Genomic DNA, 20822 nt, shown 5'->3' on the forward strand with positions numbered 1-20822 from the left:
AAATGAATGCTACTGGCACATGCATTCATATATGTGTATGCTGTTGATGCACACACAGACAGATAGAAAATAGAGGTATATATATGTACACACACCATTAGCCTCACTTTTTCTTGATGGTTTAAAACCTGTTGATGATCAGCTTCATCATTTAATGTCTGGTTTCCATGCTGGCCCTGGTTAGATGGTTTGACAGGAGCTGTATTGAGCTCCAGTTGTCTGCTTTGTCATGGATTCTCGTCTTAATGCCAATGTGTGTACTGGGTACTTTTTATGTGGCACCAGCACAGGATGAATACTGTGCAGTCAACTTGAAAAATTACACATCTTTCTTGTAAACCATGAATTAATTTAAATACTTTGTTGTTTCTTGAATTTGTTTTCATAATTTTCATTTCCCTTGTTTTCTAGGAAACAGTGTTGGCATCAACACGTCTGTCTGATGGAGAGAAAATTACCATCACTATCAAAATGGTTAAAGTCTTGAAATCTGAATCTTGTATACCGTTATACAATATCATGTTCCGTCGGTAAGTGAAGTGTTTGTAACCATCATAGAAATAATTCTTGTGTCTAACAGTTTCGCTTGTTAAATACAAATTATTTCTAAGCCTGACAGCCTATCAGTCTCTTTTGTCAAACTGCTAAGATACAGCAGCATAAACGAACCAATGCCAGTTGTCAAGTAGTGTTGGTCCTGTTGCTAATGGATAAGCTGTCCTTATGACATGAAAATTTGGAGAGGTAAAATGATATTGAAGAGAAAGTATGTTGGGAAAGAGAGCAGGTGGTGGCTGAAAGATTATCATTATTCTGTACAGTAATCCCTTGACTATCACAGGTGTGGAACGCAATAGGTGAAAATCTGAGAATTAGAACCAGTACTGTACTGTATATTTTTTATTATTATTTTTATAATTTGCATATATTTTATTATAAATAGAAAACACCACCACACACTCACCGCCCAAGTTTTATTTACCATACAGTATGTGCAATTTTTTGTTTACTCATCTACGGTACACTAAGTGTTTTCTCTTAATATATTTTAATTAATGTGTTACACTGCAGTACTGCACTGTATTTTTATTTATTAATTAATAGGCGTGAAAATGCTTATTTTACCACAGAAATAATTAAAATCTAAAAAAATATAAATACCCATTGACTGCAGAAACCTGTGATGTACTGAGGAGTCCATGATATAAATTTACATATGTTAGCCAGAAAGATCCGTGATAGATGAAGCATGATATGGCGAGTGCTTACTGTATATTAAAAAATGAAACTGGGGAGACTATCTTCGACAAATTTAGCAGCCATCCAGGGTAGATGTAATATTTAGATGTTATACAAATTTCTCTAATTCCAAAACACTTGTTGCAGTTTCTCTCTCTATACAGACCACCCCCACCTTTTTTTTTTTTTTTTTTCGTTTTGATGCAAGGTCCTGTATGTAGGGAGACTAAATTGTAATGATTCGCTGTCATCTCAATCACTGTGGTTTGTGATATCTTCTTATATGTGTGTCTTTGTATTTATTGAACCGTATCTATCATCTTAACCTCTGTTCCTTGTCCTCACAGTGTGATGAGTATACTGCAAATGAAGCAAGTTGGGCGCTACTACTACAACCCAAACACACCAACTTCTGTACCACAGCATAAGTAAGTAATCTATGATAACGTAAGAAAATTAACTAATTACCTCTGCCTTAGCGAAGGCAGAACTATTGTTTTCAGTTGTGTTTGTTTGTTTGTTTCTCCATAGACAAGATATCTCAAGAGCTGCTGGAGGGATTCGGATGAAACTTTCAGGGATGTTTGGCCTCGTGACTGGCACGAAATGATTAGATTTAGGGATCAATCCGGTACTGGACAAGGATTCTGGATTATTTGTTACATTTACTTTACATCAGTGACTGGCACGAAATGATTAGATTTAGGGATCAATCCGGTACTGGATAAGGATTCTGGATTATTTGTTACACTTACTTTGCATCGGTGCTACTCAAAGTGGTGGTCCACAGACGGGTGCCGGTCTGCGAGTCATCAGCTGCCAGTATGCAGCGAGTTTCCAGAAAAGAAACATTATAAAATGTTCTATTTTATCTGTAAGACGTATCATTGTTATTCTCTGAATTGATCTTAATTGCATAAATACTAAAATTGATGTTTTATTTCTTTATTCAGATTAGAAATTTGGCCTGGTTATATTACTGCCATCAAAGAACACGAAGGTGGTCTCCTGTTAATGGCAGATGCTTCTCATAAAGTGCTCCGCAAAGAGACAGTTCTTGATGTTTTGTAAGTCTTTATTGTCTTATATGTGCTATGTCTGTGATAAAAATACTGGAAAGTAGACATTCATTATACTATAACTAGTTTTCTTAGTTTAAATAAGCTGGATAATGGTGATAGTAAGTGATGTGAAAGACTGGTGATGGTGGGGGAGGGGAAGGCGGCAGCATCAGAAGTCTGAATGGTGTGTGTATGGCAGTTGTGATGATGGTGTGATGGTTGAAAACAATCAAGAGAAAGAAAGAGGTTAGACAGAAAAATCATTGTACTGAACTCTGAATGGGAAGACAAAAAGAATGTTGTTTATCATGCAGCTTTACAATAAGTTCCAAATAGACAAATTAAATCATTGTTTTGATAAAAACTGTTCATCATCATCATCATCGTTTAAACGTCCGCTTTCCATGCTAACATGGGTTGGACGATTTGATTGAGGACTGGTGAAACCGGATGGCAACACCAGGCTCCAATCTAATTTGGCAGAGTTTCTACAGCTGGATGCCCTTCCTAACGCCAACCACTCTGAAAAATATTGGTCAAGTTTAATAAAATTTAATATGTACTCAATGCATGAAGTGTCATTGTTGGGCCCAAGGCTCAATGAAGAGCCCTCCATAGGAGCTAGCTTAAAAAGCCGTCTGATAGTATAAAGGATAAACCGTTTTTCTAGCACAATTCACATCATGTGTGTGTGTTGTGTTTTTCTTGCGTTGACATTGTGTGAAAGTTGTAAATGAATGTTACTCCTTTCCAATAACCTATGGACAACATATTTTGGACAAAGAGAAGGACTTGTAGTTGTAGTAAATGTGTCCCAATAAATTCCTGGTATGTGTATGTACCAAATAAAGTTAAGCAGGAGGATAGAAAAGTAATGATACTCTGGGACTATGGTTTTCAGACGGATCGAGTAATCGAACACCGTCGGCCGGATATTGCCATATTGAATAAGAGAGACAAATATTGTCAGATCATTGATGTAGCCATGACTTAGGCAAGCATAGAGAAGAGGATACTAAAATGGTGATCATGGTCAGGTGTTCGATTGGCCGAGAGAATTTGACTGAATTTCATGTTTCTTTAACTCTTCTGAACGAAAGAATTGTGCATTAGTCTACATAAATTTTTTTTTTTTTTCTTTTGTTCTAGGGTTTCTTTGGTGCGACAAGATGCTGCTCGTTTCAGAGACAATGCCATGCGAACAATTGTTGGATCAGTGGTGCTTACCCGCTATAACAACAAGACATATAGAGTTGATGATATCGCGTGGGATATGAGTCCAAACAATAAATTCGTTTCTTCGGGTTCAAAAGAAAGCATTTCTTTTATAGAGTATTACAGGTAATTACTGAATGTCTTTTTGCTTATCTTTTGATAGGGATATTATCATCATCTGGTCATGTTTATTTCATGGATCACCGTGACTCATTCTCTCCAATCTGTTCGGTCTGCTATTGCACACGTTAAGCTTTCTTGCAAGTCTACCAGATAGATGGAAGAGCATTGTAGAAAATGAAGGAGAGTATATTTTAGATTAAAAAAGAACTTTGTTTATCATTATCATCGTCGTCGGCGTTTAACGTCCGCTTTCCATGCTAGCATGGGTTGGATGATTTGACTGAGGACTCCAATCTGATCTGGCAGAGTTTCTACAGCTGGATGCCCTTCCTAACGCCAACCACTCCGAGAGTGTAGTGGGTGCTTTTACGTGCCACCAGCACGAGGGCCAGTCAGGCGGTACTGGCAACGGCCACACTCGAAATGGTGTATTTTACGTGCCACCTGCACAAGAGCCAGTCCAGCTTTTTGAAAAATAAATGTATAAAAAAAAATGCATTATTTATGGGATGACTCATTATGTGTTTGTGTGTATGTTTGCCTCCACCACTGCTGACAACCAATACTGGTTTTTATCTCCCCATAATTTGTGGTTTAACAAAAAGAGACCAATAGAATAAATGACAAATTTTAAAAAAATCTGCTGTCATTGATTTGCCTGTCACGGTAATGATTGTGCCAATTGGTAGATAGAAATCTTACTGTATATTATGTTTTGGGTATACCTTGTGACACGTCCACTTACCAGACTAAAATTATTCTAAATTTCCAGGAAGCAGTACAATCGAGAAATTAGTGACACAAACCAGCCACTTCTCATACATAAACCAAAAAAAAAAGCTTTGCAACATGGGGTAAGTGTTACTCTTCAGACATCCTTTAAGCAGGCTTTCATTGAAATAACTGCTGTTGAGGGAAATAGGTATCAGCTCGGATCCAGGGGTAGTGGGTACAAGTTCTTGTTAGGTATTCTGAAAATTGCTTAGAAAAAAGCAGGAGTTTGTTCTAACTTATAAGAACCTCTGTGTCTCTCAGAATTTTTGTATTAATTGATACCAGCTCAGTGGGCCAATGTATTTAATAACATTCTATCTAGAAAAATGGTTTTCTCATTATATCTACTGCTATAAAAATGAGATGGACATGGGTCTGGTTGTATGGAGAAAAAATTTGTTTTGTGACCATGTGGTTCCAGGTTCAAGCCTATTGTGTAGTACCTTCAGCAAGTGTCTTTTATCATAGCTGCTGTTTGATCAGTATCTCGTGAATGGAATTTGGTTGACAGAACTAAGAAGCTGATCCTTCATAAGTATATATGTGTGTATGTATGAATACACACACACACATACACTATTCCATCATGGAAAATTGTGTGGTTAAGAAGCTCACTTTGTCGCCGCATGGTTTTGGGTTCAGTCCCACTGTACAGCACTTTGTACATAAAACCTTGGGCTGACCAATAACTGTTAGCGAATTTGGTAGTTAGAAATTGTTTGGGAGCCTGTCATGTGTGTGTGTGTGTATATATATATATATATATACATACATACATGTGTGTGTTTATTCCACACTACTTGACAATATTGTTTTGTTTACATCCCTGTAACATAGCAATCCGACAAAAGTGAGTGGTAAAATAAGTGCCAGACTCAGAAAAATAAGTACTGACTGAAACAAGTAAAAGAGTACCAACAAATATCTGCTTCTTCCAGGCTCATGTGGAGCAAGTCAAGACCATTGGACTTATTGAAACTTTGTGCTAAAATCACTAGTAATGTTTATAATCTGAATAACTACACAAGTGATGTTACTTCAGTTTTGAATTACATTTTATTAATGGAATATTTCTCTTATTTTTTCCAGGATGGTCCTGTAAAGAGTGAATTAATCTGTCTTATCCCAGAGTTCTGTTATATGACAGGTTTAACTGACGACATGCGGTCTGACTTTCGGGTCATGAAAGTAAGTTAAATGTTGGTTTTAAAAAAAGTTAATTTTTTCAGATATGCAATTCACATGAAAAATGATAAATATATTTCATATTTTGATTATCAAAAAATTTACTAGAAATATGTACATAGTTCAATATGTTATTAGAAATAGTATATAGATGTATATTGAAGAAAATGACATTTCTTCAATAACTTACTCTATGTTAATAAGTTCAGCATGATGATGATGCATGCAAGACAGATCCAAACATTAGAAAATTACTATTTTTGATTCTCACAACGTGAGAACAGTACATTTTTGTAAAGATTGTTTGCCAACATAACATGGCAGTCCTTGTTTAGGACTAATGCTGCTGTAATTTAGCCCCAAGAGACATGGTCTCCAGCTGGCTATGCAACACGATCTGTGTTGTTATATTTTCGAACAAGGGAATCTAGCACCTCCACTCAGCTCAAAACAATATCTGTGTATCGCGATTTCTGGGTTATTTCCTTTCATCATAGAATAATTGTTTGGCTAAACTTTTGCGGTTCCTTCATAGAATGGTTGGCATTAGAAATGGCATTCAGTCATCGAACTATGACAAAACAGACAGAACCTGTTATGGTTCCTGGCCGTACCAGCTCCTGTCAAACCATGCAATCCATATCAGCATGGAAAAATAGATGTTAGATAATGATGATGAAATAGCTGTAGTTGCTGAGAGCATCTTATGCATTAAGAAATGTCAATATGAAAAGTGGTAAAAGGAAAACACTTTTGTTTTAAACAAACTGAAATGATATTTCTATCCTAATGCTGTATATCTACAGTTGGTCTAAATTGAGACTTCTTTGTTTACAGGACATTGCAGCTCACACCCGAGTGACACCAATGCAGAGACAGCTAACTTTGAACCGGTTTGTCGAGTCTATCAAATCTAATGAAGATGCAATGCAACAACTGACTAACTGGGGTCTTTATTTTGAAGATGCTAGTATTCAGGTAAGTTAGACCCTTCTTCTATTTTCTGAGATCTGTTACTGCAAGACATGAACACATTGCAGCCCATTTGTGTATATTCATAAAAAGAAATAAGTTTGATTACTATGAGCCTGAAGAATCATTTCTGATTTGTGGTTAATTTGTTTTGTATCCTATTGTATCAAGTGTTGTTCTTTGCGAAGGTACTTAACACCAAACTCTGCTTGTATTTTTAAGACTGATTTAGCAATTAATGAGGTTCTCTCCTTTAACATGTGAGTCTTTTGGTGTTGATAGTTTTCATGAAGCACCACATAGAGGGAACTGATGAGTTTTGGCAAACTGACCCCTAGACACTGGGGGCAAGTGGCTGATGGTGATGATGTGAAGTCACAATGATTTGTACTGTGGCATGGTTAGCGTGGAATAGGTTAGAGTTCAGCTTTTTCCCAGTGTTTAGTATTGGTACATAATTAGCAGCTGAGATATTTTGAGCCTCCATGAAAAGGGGTGTCCTACTATATAGCAATACTAGCTTAAAAGCTGCCTGTTGGGGCGGCTTTTAAGCTACTGACCTCAAATGGGAAGATCTACAAACAGATCTCTGACTTGTTTTGGAGAATTTTTTGCAATTGCTTCCTCCAGTATCATCTCTCAATGATGACCGTTATTCATTGCAAAAAATTGCCAAAAATAGTTTGCTGGATTTTGCAGTTTTGATTATTGATCCATTTGACTAAAAATTCATGGTGGTGCCCCAGCATGGCCGCTGTCTAATGACTGAAACCTGTAAAAGATAAAAATTAACGAGATAGAGAACTTGGGTTTGAGTTGTGGTTTCTTTTCTTATATTTTATTTTATGAATAAAAGTTTCCAAATTTGACAAAAGGCTACATTATTGCCTGAATGTTGAACAGGCTAGAAAGATATTGCTTTAGCAATAAATTCTTGTGGACTGACAGAAATGCTAGAAAACCAAACTAAATTCCTTTTAGCTCTAACACTCTATGTATTGCCTTCCCAGTCCTTTTTCAGTTGATTTTACCTTTCACCTTTCTCTTATTGATGGAAAACTACCTGTAATATACTGGTATTGATTATATCTCTTACTTAATAAATTTGTGGTTGTTTGCCATTATAAAAAGATTGGCTGGCTGCCCACACTTTTTTCTGCAAAATAGGGGTAGTTTATCCTGTTCAGGCTATATTATTAGCATTATCCTGCATTTGAGAATTTAAAATCACTTTAATTTACTATTTCAAAATTTGGTCTGACTAGCTGCTTTATCCTATTCTGTAAATATTTCTTATTCTAAACATTTGTTTGTGTAATTGAACAGATTGAAGGAAGATATTTCCAACCAGAGAGGATAATCATGAGAGAAAGAGATTTTGTTGCCTCCGAAGAAGCTGATTGGGGACGGGATCTGAGCCGTGCATCTGTCATAACCCCAGTGCCTTTGCAGAACTGGGTAGTGATAACTTGTAAACAAGACATTGGAAAGTCAAAAGATTACATATCTATGATGATGAAGGTGACTGGACCGATGGGAATTGATGTTTCCCAGCCAAAGTTGATTGAGACCAGAGACCAGCGTACAGAGACACTGATTCGTCTTTTAAGAGAAACTATCCATAAGAATGTGAGTTTAAATGTCATATTTTGAAATTATGTGTATCAAGGTGAGAAATGAGGAAACGGGGTAACTTTTTGAACATTGCTTGTTTAGAAAATCAGAATACACTGCCTATATGTTTCAATTAAATTTTAAAATAATTTGATATTTAGATTCATTTTCTAAAACACTTTGTTTTATTCATTGGTATGTTATGGTTGATTGTTTGAAAGAACTTCACAAAAGGTGGATGTGTGGTTAAGAAGTTTGCTTCCCAATTACATGATTTCTAGTTCAGTCCTACTGTGTGGAACCACAGGCAAGTTGATTTGGTAGATAGAAAATTTGACATTAATAGCTATTATGCATCTATACTAACGATTATATTAAATAAAGCTATAATTTTAGCTAGAAGTCTCTCTGATATTACATCACTTGAAATTGATATAATATTACTAGCTAGAAAAACACTTATCAGACTTAATGACAAATTATGGTGCTATGCTGCAAATAATAATTTATTTGATATCACCACGGGATCTTCTGATTCTGCACAAATTACAGACTTGGTAGGCTTATCATCATCATCATCGTCGTCGTTTAACGTCCGCTTAAACGACGATGATGATGATCGAAGGAGGATTATATAGAGATGACACCCATATGTTTTCTTAATTTTTTCCTGATTTATTCTACTTAATGTTTTTGTTTTTATGCCGACTTATTTTTCAGCTTCAACTTGTTGTCATTATTTTCCCAACAAGCCGTGATGACAAATACAGCGCAGTTAAAAAATTATGCTGTGTTGAGTGTCCTGTCCCATCTCAGGTAAAATTGCTTTGCTACGACTTCTTAACCCTCTCACCTATTTCGCTTTGCAAACCCATAAACTCTAATAGGAGAATAGACTGTTTTTCCATTTGCGTCTGAAGCAGATTTTTAAAAACTTCTGCAGATAATGTCTGCTTAACCATTTAACATTTAAACTGGCAACATCTAGCCCAAATATTCTACCCAATTTATCTTCAAGCTGGCTTGATCCAACCTCTAAAATCTATCCTAGAATGAAAGCGGCGAGCTGGCAGAAACGTTAGCACATCGGGCAAAATGCTTAGCGGTATTTCCTCGTGGCATGTTCTGAGTTCAAATTCTGCCAAGGCCGACTTTGCTTTTCATCCTTTCGGGGTCGATAAATTAAGTACCAGTTGCATGCTGAGGTTGATCTAATCAACTGGCCCCCTCCTCAAAAATTTCAGGCCTTGTGCTGAGAGCAGGAAAAAAAAACCCCCAGAATAAGCATGATATTTGTGATGCCGTAGGGTAAATATAATACATAACTTTATTTATGTTTGAAATTAAAAGAAAATGTTAGAAAAAAAAAATGAGTTGGCTTACATTTTTAAAAAAAAGCCAACTTTACCAATATTTTGCGTAAATGTGTAAATATCAAGGAAATGCAGTTTTTATACATTGGAGAAAGGCAGCAAATGGTGAAATACATTAAGGGATAAGCAACAAAAGTAGGGGCTGAGAGTCACTGCTCTACCTGTCACTCAACTTGCTAGAAATAACAGCAAAAACCCCTTCTCAAATGAAAGAGTCTTATTAGCCATATGGCATGGTTAGAAGCAATCTAAAACCATAAAAAAAAAAAATGAATGTGTTATTCAACAGAATATTTATTTTCAGGTCATTATTGCCAGGACTATCAGTCAACAGCAGAAGTTACGCAGTGTTACCCAAAAAATTGCTCTTCAGATCAACTGTAAATTAGGAGGAGATTTGTGGGCTTTGAGCATTCCTTTGGTATGTTGTCTTTGTTCTTTGAAAATATTCATCTTCTGCTCTTTCGTTATTTCATGAGTTGCTGACTGGTTTATAAATTGGTGGTTCTTAGGTCTCTTCTTATGAATCTGACATTCCACATGTGGCTGTGTGGCTAAGAAGGCACAAGTGTAGCTACGTGGTTTAATAAGTTTGCTGCCTAACTACGTGGTTTCGCATTCTTGTCTTATTGACCTTACTACTTATTTTTAAAACTGGTTCTTATTCTGTCCGTACCCCTTTGAGCAACATCAAAATTCAATCATCTGTCCACAAACACTCTCCAAGCTTTCCTATCATTTATAAATTCTCTTGTCTCTCTCATCCCAGCACCTCCAACCACCGAAGCTTTCCTCACTCCATCCATCCATTCATACATTCTGGTTCTGCTGCTTACCACTTCAGCCTTCATCATCTTCCTTATCATCTGCTCCTCATCCATACTCTGATATTGGGGGTTGCGTTCTATGCCTCTTTGAGCTGGGAAATGAATGGAATGCCTGGTGTGTGTCTTGTTGTGGTTACCCCCTCCTAAAAAAAATGGGGAATAGACCTGGGTATATAATAAAAAAAATATTCTATCAATATCTTTTGCCGAACTGCTGAACTATGAGGACATAACCAAACCAACATCAGTTGTCAAGTGGTGGTGGGGGACAAACAAAACTCACACACAGATACATATATCATACCTACAATGTATTTCGACATAGTTTCCATCTACCAAATTCTCTCACAAGGCATGGGGCTATAGTAGAAGACATTTGCCCTAGAAGTCACAGAGTGGGACTGAACATGAAACCATGTGATTGCAAAGTGAGCTTCTTAACCACACAGCCATGCCTTCTGTTTTTTCAACATACACCTCTTATTTAATTTTGGGCCTGTTCTTGATTTAAGACCCAATATCTCAAAAGAGATTTAGCTGTGGTGAAATTGAAATCGTAGTCATGGCCAGTGCTGGTGGCATGTAATAAGCACCATTTTGAGCGTGGCTCGATGCCAGTGCTGCCTAATTGGCTCCTTATGCCGGTGGCACGTAAAAAGCACCATGTGAATGTGGTCGATGCCAGTGCCCCTTGACTGGCTCCTGTGTCACTGGCATGTAAAAAGCACCATCTGAATGTGATTGATGCCAGTATACCCTGACACACTTGGACTTGTTGGCATTAGGAAGGGCATCCAGTTGTAGAAACTGTGCCAGATCAGATTGGAGTCTGGTGTAGCCATCTGGTTCACCAGTCCTCAGTCAAACTGTCCAACCCATGCCAGCATGGAAAGCAGACGTTAAACGATGATAATGATTTTAATCTGTAAAATTAGCAAGATGGGTGGCTCTTGCTGAAGCCTCTTAATTGTTTTTTTTATTTTTTTTATCCATAAGTTAGTTTAGAGATATTAACCATAACCTGTGCAGTCCCTCCCAAACTGGTGAGATTGATGCAGGTGATGCTCAGTCTGAATGTTAGCTGACTAATGTCTGCAGATAGAGAGGAAAAAGATTTTGGGCCTAAATTTTTGCAACAAGCATCCGAGCATGTGTAAGCTAACAACTAATCAAATACATTTATTGTAGGTGAGTTACATTGTTGTTATAATTTTAATTTTTGTCAAACTGACGAAATTTTTCCTTTTCCAGAGTGGTATAATGGTTATAGGTATTGATGTGTACCATGATTCTTCGAAAGGTCATCGATCAATTGGTGCATTTGTAGCCAGTACTAACAACAATTTGACTCGGTGGTTCAGTAGGGTTTGCTTTCAGCAACCCAACCAGGAGTTGATTGATGGCCTCAAAACCTGCCTAATTGGAGCTCTCAAGAAATATCATGAGGTCAGTTTTGGCAATATCTTCTGTTTTATATATATTGTATATATATTATTTATATCATGTTTTATTTTGTCATATCATTGAATATCATTATTATTTTACTTAGTTTATATTGTGAGCAGTATCATTTTGCTTATTTTGTTTATTTTCTGCATAAGGCAATACAGCCATACCATTTCCTATATTAATTTTACTTTTTCACCTTTCTTTTCTAATTAAAACATTCAAAATTGGTGTCATGTGTAACTTTCCTTTGTTTTTCAATTCAAGATACTATTAATTCCAGGCAGGTTTTGCTGCTTTGTCACATATTAGAATATATTAGCAAATGTCAAGGTTGGTCGCTTAACCCCTTAGCATTCAGATAACGTTGCCAAAATTGTTTATTTATTTGCATAATTTTGAATTAATCACGTCATGAATTATCTTGTAACTTTGAGATTTCAATGATGGAATCATATTTTTAGAATGACATTGTAAGGTAGGTGTGAGAGGCTGGTTCTAGCCAGCAGGAACATTAAACAAGTAGAATATTTGGGCAGGATATGGCTGTTTAAATGCTAAAGGGTTAAAGATGAATGTTTTGACCATTGAAACACTGGTTTTCTTGGTTTTCATAGATTTTTTTTTTTTTAACACAAATTTGAAATTTTATGATCTTGTTGCTAACACATGTATAAGAATAGCAAGTCTGTAACCTTTCAATGTTGCTATTGTTTGGCTTTCAGATGAATCACATTTTGCCTAAGCGTATTGTAGTGTTCAGAGATGGCGTTTCTGATAGCCAGTTATCAGTGGTGTCTGGTTACGAGGTTGAGCAACTTTCCAAGTGTTTCCAGCATTTTGGTGATACCTACAGTCCTTTACTCTCGGTTATTATTGTACAGAAAAGAGTTAACACAAGGATATTTATAAATCGGGTAAGCTGTCTTGCTTTTGATGGTGATCTTACTATTTTTAAGTCTTGCAACATTGTGTCAATGTAGAGGAATAATGCTGAGTGAAGTTAACTTTGTTGGTATTAATATGTTAACCACCACAATGTACCATCGGTGGTTCATCACAAACTTCACACAACTGCCATATGCACCACTGGTGGAATTATAAAGGACATCCAAGCCGTGTAAACCAAGCCAAATCAGACTGGAACCTGGTGCAGCTCTCTTGCTTGCCAGCTCTGGTCAAACTGCCCAACTCATGCTAACATGGAAAACAGATGTTACAGAATGGTGGTGGTGATTTTATTCTGTATCTTTGACATGGATTTCAGAATATTTAAATAACATGAGCGCTAAATATTAAAATTTAGCAATGAAATATTGTAAAAATACACAAAAAATTACATTTTTATTGAAATTAAACAGGCTGCAATGTGTCTGCAAGAACACAACGCTGTGCTGGTGATGGCAGTGTGAACAAGCAACACATTGAATGGTAGGCTGATAACCTATTAGCTTACCCAGCTGGGACTATTTGTATCAGACCATAGTAATAAGGATGATTTCTAAATTACTACAGCCAATTTAATCAAATTTCTGTTTTCACTGGTACTTTAGTTTGACTCCTGACCATGAAAAGCCAATATGGCTCTTTGTGGGATTTCAACTGAGAATATAAAGGAATGTAATTAAATATTGCAAGGCGTAACTGTGTGGTTGAAAAGCTTGCTTCCCAATTATGTGGCCTTGGATTCAGTCTCGATGTATGACACCATAGGCAAGCGTCTTCTCCTATAGCCCCAGGCCTACCAAAGCTCTGTGAGTTGATTTGATAGACAAAAACTGTCATATATATATACATCCTTGTTTTAACATCATGTGACAGTTGTAAAAACAGGCATCATCAATGTACGAGTGATGCTGATTGTTTCCAGTCTTCTGTGGAAAAATATGTCTGGTCATGGGAGAAATATTGACCTTGCTTGGAAGCAGGCGAGAGTTGACAACTGCAGAAAATATCCCTCAATGAATTTTTATTGTTGATGAAATTAGGAGTGTGTGATGTTCATAACTTTCTTAAGTTATTACTGCAGCAAATAAACTAAAGTGGTCACTAATAATATGAATTGAAACCGGGTCATCGATTTAATCTTTTAGCTTCTTACTGTTATTTTATAGTGCTAAGTGTCTACAAACACTCAAAAATAGTAATAGTAATAAGGATGATTATGAAGAAAAAGACGAAACAACAAAATCGCTATGACTACTAGTGTGATGTAATTTAAATTGTAATATTCTGTGTTTTTTTTGTTTTTTTTTAGAGAAATCAAGTAGATAATCCAGCTCCTGGAACCATTGTAGATCATAGCATTACAAGGAAGAATTGGTAAGTGAAAATTAATAATACTGTTATTATTATTGTTAATGAGTCTAAGACTGCGAGCTGGCAGAATCGTCGATACAGCGGATGAAATGCTTAATGGTATTTCACCTGTTGCAGTGTTCTGAGTTCAAATTTCGCCGAGGTCGACTTTGTCTCTTTCATCCTTTTGGGGTCAATAAAATAAGTACCATTTGAACACGGGGGGGGGGGGGGGGGGGGAATCGACTAATTCCCTCCTTCAAAACTGCTGCCCTTGTGGCAAAATTTGAAACCATTACTCTTATTCTTTTACTTGTTTCAGTCATGCTGGAATTTGAACTCAGAATCTAGTAAGATCTCAAAACTAAATAGTTTTCATGTTGGTACATGCAAAAAAGGACCTGTGCTGGTTCACATAAAAAGTACCCATACTACTGCCGGGTAGAAGCACCCCGTACACTCTGTAAAGTGGTTGGCATTAGGAAGGGCATCAAGCTGTAGAAACCAAGCCAAATCTGACAGGAACCTGGTGCCCTTTTCTGGTTTGCCAGCATGGAAAACAGACATTAAATGATGATGAGGATTCTATTGTTTATGCCACTAAATTCCCTTTTTATAAATATTTTCGTGTTTGTTGATCGAATGTTACTTTCTTCCTTCAGGTACGACTTTTTCTTGGTGAGCCAACACGTACGGCAAGGAACTGTCACCCCCACGCATTACATTGTCGTCCATGACACATCTGCAATGAAAGTAGACCATGTTCAGAGATTAACATACAAAATGACACACTTATATTATAATTGGCCTGGAACAATCAGAGTACCAGCTCCATGTCAGGTGAGTAGCTAAGGATTAGAGTAAACTTCAGAGCTCTCTCTCTAATGACTTTAGTATTCAGATTATTTATTTGTATTGTTTTGCATTAATCATGCAATATCTCATAGCTTTGAGATTTTGATGATATGTTTGTTCATTAGAATGACATTGTAGGATAGGTGTGAGAGGCTGGATCTGGTCTGTTTTAACATAAAACAGGTAGAATATTTGGGCCGGATATGGTCTTTTTAAATGCTATAGTGTTAAGCCCTCTGCTCTCTATGGAGCACAGGCCATCAACGACTTCTCTCCATTATTCTCAACCCTAGGCTGTCTTTTCCTCTCCAAACTGAAGCTTGGTGCATCTCTCAGGCTTACCAGCTTCTGTCAAACTGTTCAACCTATGCCAGCATAGAAAATGGGCATTAATTGTTGATATGTGTGTGTTTCTGTATACCCTTGTCTTAGTATCATGCAATGGTTGTAGATGAGCATCACTATTTCCAAAGTAATATTTCCTCATGACCAGACATGTTTTTATGGAAGATTTGAAACATAGGATACTGCTTGCATGATGGTGGCACATGTTTATTACTATCATGTAATGCCAATACAAGGAAACAGTAAAACAAATACAAACATACATACAAGTTTCTTTCAGTTTCCATCTTATAAATCCACTCACAAGGCCTTGATTGACCAGGAACTATAGATGACACTTGCCATGCAGTGGGTCTGATCCTGAAACCATGTGGTTGGGAAGCCAACTTCTTCCCACACAGCCACACTGCACCTGATACCCATAAAAAAAAACCCCAAAAAAAACTGGAAATATCTGAGATAGTAAAGTTGATGTAGCATTGATTTATTATTAACCATTGAATTGAAGAAAAGTTAATCACTTATTACGTTTATATATACACTTTGCAAGATTTTTGATGTGAAATCGTGTGTTGAAAACAGATATTGTTGTAGTTGGGGATGGTCATGTTGCCAGTTTAGCCAATAAAAACACACGCACTATATATTTGGTGTTGATTTGCTTCAGCTTTATTTTATTTTATTTTGGCCGAAATACGATTAATGTTATGTAAAATAAAGCTGAAGCAAAATAATCACTTATATTTCCTTGAAATTTCTCCAAGAATTGTGTATGTTTGGGTATTATCATAATTTCTATTTCATTCTTTTGCAGTATGCTCATAAATTGGCTTACCTTGTTGGCCAGAACATTCATAAAGAGCCATCTCACAGTTTGGCAGATAGACTCTATTTTTTGTAAAAAGCCATCATCCAGCAAATGATACACAGAAGCTTTGTCTCCAGCCATTGATCCTGTTTTGGAGTTGTTGTTTTTTTATCAGTCTCTTGTTTGTGCTTTTAATATCTGATATCATCTTGAGAGCATTTTCATCAAAGAATGTCTTCAGCTACAGAAAGTCAACAGCTGCAGAATTTTAGAACCTTTACCAATTTTTTTGTTATCATTTAAAAGCAGTTGTCTTTATTTTTACAATGGTAGCCAAGGGGTTTGTACAAAATCTTTTAGCTATTATAAAAGACTGTTTGTGAAATCTTGGACATTATTTCATTCATATATTCTGCTAATGCCCAATGCATTTTAGCTGACTAAAGAATATTGGGACAATGTAAAGAGTTAAAGAGACTTTAAAAAAATGAAAGAAAGTTGTATTTTATTTACAGGAATGCTTCATTTGGGAAGTATATCTTAATTAAGCTGGAAGCAGACTCCATTAATCAAGTTTGGACTTATTTTGTTCTTCATCCAATCCTCAGGTATCCCCAAAACATGGGACTCGACTGGCATTGTCTTTAGGGCATGATTAGAGCTATTATGTTTTTATGATTTTGTTTTCTTATTTTGTAATTAGAAGTAGCTTTAATTTTGTGTTTTTTAGATCATCTTTTATTTTATAGAGAGTTTGTCTTGGCATTTAATAAGGACAAGTGGTAAAGTTAAACCGAACATTTTTAGGTTAGTTTTAAATATCTCATGTCAAGCTTTCTGAATTTCTTTTCTCTCTATATATGTCTGCTTATCCAACTCTCCCTCTTTTTCTGTTTTCCTCTCTGACTTTCTCTTTTCTCTCTATATGCCTATCTCTCTTTTTCTCTCTCTATCTGTCTTGTGTTTTTCCTTGTGCATGTCTGTCCTTTTTTCTCAATATCTGCCTCACATTTTTCTTTTTATATGTCTTTCTGTCTTTTTATGTTTCTATATATCACTCTGTCTCTTTTTCTCTCTATTTGTCTGTCCCTTTTTTATGTCTGTATTTTTCTTTCTTTCTGTATCTGTTTGTCTGTCTGTCACACACATACACACACAATTCCACTTTATGAATTTAAATAAATATTGTGGCCAACTTTTAAATGAAAGTTAAGAAATATTAGCTTAAAATTTGAAAGAAACATTGAAGAAACAAATTTTTTTAATTAGGCAAGGCATGATTGTTTAATAATTTTCAGCATTTCACCAGATTAAACTATTTTTGTAAAATTTCTGATTCATTGGCTTATAAATCAATCCAGTTCTTAATGCCAAATGTTCAGAATATAAATGGTAAATACTAATTTCACTACATAAAAGTAGTAGACTGAGCAAAGTTGAGCCGTATCCCTCTCTCAAGGTATTATTGATTTCTAATCTAGGCTCAAGTATTCATTTTCAGGAGGGGGGGCAGAAGAAGAGGGCTATAGTCAATTTAATCGATTCCACCCCCTTCTCTCTTCATCATTTGACTGATTCTTATTTTATTAACTTTGGAAGGATGAAAGGCAAAATTGACCCCTAACCTCCCACCTCTGTAGGATTAAACCTCATTAATTTCTCTTTTTAGCATTTAATTGACTAAATCCAGTTACGACAGCAATGAGGTTAACACAAAGTTAGATTTTTAGTGAGTGAAAAATGAAACCTCCCCATCATATTCCACAGACCATATTTTCCAGTTTCTCTAATCATCTCCTTTTGATATGAATACATCACCACCACCACCACCATGATGATGTTATTTCTCTTCTTCCTTTTTGACAATCACCTTTCTATGCTTGCATGGGTCAGATGGAATTGGTTGAGACAGATTTTCTATGCTCTTGCTGTTGCCAACCTTCACCTGTTCCCAAACCAGATAGTATTTTCCTGTAGTTGTTAGACAGGTTTTTCATGGAAGAGTGGAAACAAACAGCATCGCTTGTTTGACGATGATGTCCATTTTCAACAATCACAATATGTCTAAACAAAGGTACACGCACACACACACACATGATAGGCTTCTTTCAGTTCTTGTCTACCAAATCCAATCACAAGGCTTTGTTTCACCAGAGATTGTAGTAGAAAACAGACTGTTTTCACTGCAAGACATGTTGTACCCATTCTAATTTGTTAGTGACCATATTTTAAGCAGTAATAGGTTCTTTTATTTAACTTTTCTTTGGTTATATTAAAGCTTATGCTTGAGACAGATATTTACCTCTTAAAATCTCGTGTTACCTCTCATGTTATAAGAACTGCATTAAGATTATAAATTTTGGATCTTTTTTAAAACGGGGGCCACATTTTTCATTAACGAAACACTTTGAAACTTGGAACACTGGTAGAATGTGTCGTATAAAACAACTTTTTCTCTTAGTCTTCTTAAAAAAAAAAGAAATCCATAAGTTATTCCATGTTAAAGTTGTCGTATTTCTGTAATTTCAACCAATCACTGACGTTCATTCAGCCGATATACATTAAGTGCCGACTACATAAACAAACAATTAACCCTAACCTTAGGGTTAGGGTTAAAGCAAATTTAAAATGAAAAAAGCAAATAAAACGAAGGTATGGAGATTAAATACGCTTTACATCGCTTAATCAGCCAAAGGAGTAAATGTAAACAACTGAATACTTGTCAGTGATTGGTTGAAATTATTGAAATAAGACAATTTTTTACATGAAATAAATTCGAATACAAAAATATTTTTCTGTTCTATAACACAAAATAGATAAGTATACGAAGTTTGAAAGTCTTTCCGTACCAAAAACACTACGTAAAACATTAATGAAAAATGTGGCCCCCGTTTTAAAATAGATCCTAAATTTTAATTTAAACATTAGAGGTAATCACAGACTGGCTGAGGGGGACGAAGAGGCTTAAGATGATAAGATTCTTTTTTAAAGGAAGATTTGGCTGTTATGTTGAACAGACTATAAAAAAACATGTTGAAGCTTTGAAGTTTGTTAAATTTTTGTTTATTAGTATTATTATTATTATTATTACTTTGTATTGCTCTCAGGGCAGGAGCATTTAAAGTTAATGCTAGTTGGTTTTACAACTTCACTGTTAAACCTTTTGGTAGACTTATCCTAAGTTTTTCTGCTTTGCAGTCATTGCATCACAGTCACCTAACTTCACGTTCATTCCATAACTATTTACTGCCTTACGTTGTAAATTCAAGAAATTTATAGCATCCTCCAAGACGATGCTGGTAGTAGTTCAGTTACTATTTCATTGGCTAAGCATAAAGTATTCATTCATTGTAGAGTAGGTAAATGCTTAACCAATTAAATTTAGTTGAAATTTTTTTTTCTTCTTCTTCTTTCAAATAAAACTGATTTTAAGAGAAATTAAAGAAAAAGAAACACATTGCCTTAAATCTTTTGTAAAATGCACCAGCATTTTAGTTGGTGCAAGAATTACTTGTAGGGCTAACTTGGTGCAAGAAGCACAAATATAACCGAATTCATCAACTTGGTTGTTTGTGACATCTCATGAACATGACGGAGCTGGGAAAGTTACTCAGATTCTTATTGTTTTGTACATTTCCCCGCCCCCCATTACAAAACTCATTTGTCAAATTGATTGACAATTGTAAATAAAGGTTTTACTAATTTGAATTATTATATTGAAAAAGCTGATTCTTTGTACAAATCTAACACACCCCTCCCCCCACCCATCCTTTTTTTTTGTGCATCCTTGACTTAAATAACTGTATATATTTTCAGAATAAATCTAGATTATATTTTTTTGTTGTGTGAGTTTATTTTATGAATGCACATCCCCACCGAAGCACAAACACCATTGCAAATTTTCCCTCCTCTGCAAGGCCAAAAGGTATTTCAGTCCTCCCCATGCAGAGCCCCCATTCTGCTAAATCCCTAAAAAGTTCAGGCTTACAATGGAGTACTACTCTTACATCCTTGCTATACATACAGACGTTTTAGACTGCCTCAAAAAAAGTAATTTTTTTTTTAAAAGGCATGGCTATGTGTTAAGAAGTCTGTTTCCCAACTAAATGGTTCCAGGTTCAATTCTACCCTGGGCAGATGTCTTCTACTATTGTATCAGACTGACCAAGGCCTTGTGAGTGGACATGTGTGTCTCTGTTTGTCTTCCGCTACTGCTTGACAACTGGTATTGGTCTGTTTACATCCCTGTAACTTAGCAGTTCGGTGAATGAGACCAATGCAATAAGTACCGGGCTTTAAAACGAAAAAGGCCAGCTTTGTCACAGTGTCATGCTGAATCTTACTGAGAATTATGTTAAGGGTATGTGTGTCTGTAGAGTACTCAGCCACTTGCACTTGAACATATAACTGGAATACAAGTTATATATTTTTTAAAGCCTGATACTTATTCTATTGTTCTCCTTTGCTGAACTGCTATGTTATGGGGGTGTAAATAAACTGAAACTGTTTGTCCCCAGCCACAGACATGCACTTACAAAGCATTGGTGGGCCCAGGGCTATAGTAGAACATATTTTCCTAAGATACTGTGCTGTGAAATAACTTGAAACCACGTAGTTACAAAGCCAGCTGCTTGACTATGTAACCATGCAAAGTTTTTCAGCTTTATAAAGTCAACAAGATAATATG

At 35.9% G+C, this 20822-nt stretch overlaps 1 protein-coding gene across 2 annotated transcripts in view; it reads left to right on the forward strand.

Moving 5' to 3' along the window:
• Nucleotides 1-19971, forward strand: part of LOC106871663 (piwi-like protein 1) — a 31633-nt gene extending 11662 nt beyond the window's left edge. For both annotated transcript variants that reach the window (XM_014918246.3, XM_014918247.3), the window contains exons 7-21: nt 412-530; nt 1587-1667; nt 2193-2306; nt 3450-3641; nt 4411-4492; nt 5502-5600; nt 6435-6575; nt 7896-8198; nt 8904-8999; nt 9861-9977; nt 11635-11829; nt 12555-12746; nt 14087-14151; nt 14790-14967; nt 16142-19971. In XM_014918246.3, the coding sequence (XP_014773732.1) occupies nt 412-530; nt 1587-1667; nt 2193-2306; nt 3450-3641; nt 4411-4492; nt 5502-5600; nt 6435-6575; nt 7896-8198; nt 8904-8999; nt 9861-9977; nt 11635-11829; nt 12555-12746; nt 14087-14151; nt 14790-14967; nt 16142-16228 (2061 nt within the window). In that variant the 3' untranslated portion in view covers nt 16229-19971. The remainder of the gene's footprint in view (nt 1-411; nt 531-1586; nt 1668-2192; nt 2307-3449; nt 3642-4410; nt 4493-5501; nt 5601-6434; nt 6576-7895; nt 8199-8903; nt 9000-9860; nt 9978-11634; nt 11830-12554; nt 12747-14086; nt 14152-14789; nt 14968-16141) is intronic.
• The last annotated feature ends 851 nt before the right edge of the window (nt 19972-20822 follow it).

This window comes from Octopus bimaculoides, chromosome 9, assembly GCF_046866305.1.
Source record: "Octopus bimaculoides isolate indiv1 chromosome 9, ASM4686630v1, whole genome shotgun sequence".
NCBI lineage: Eukaryota > Metazoa > Mollusca > Cephalopoda > Octopoda > Octopodidae > Octopus > Octopus bimaculoides.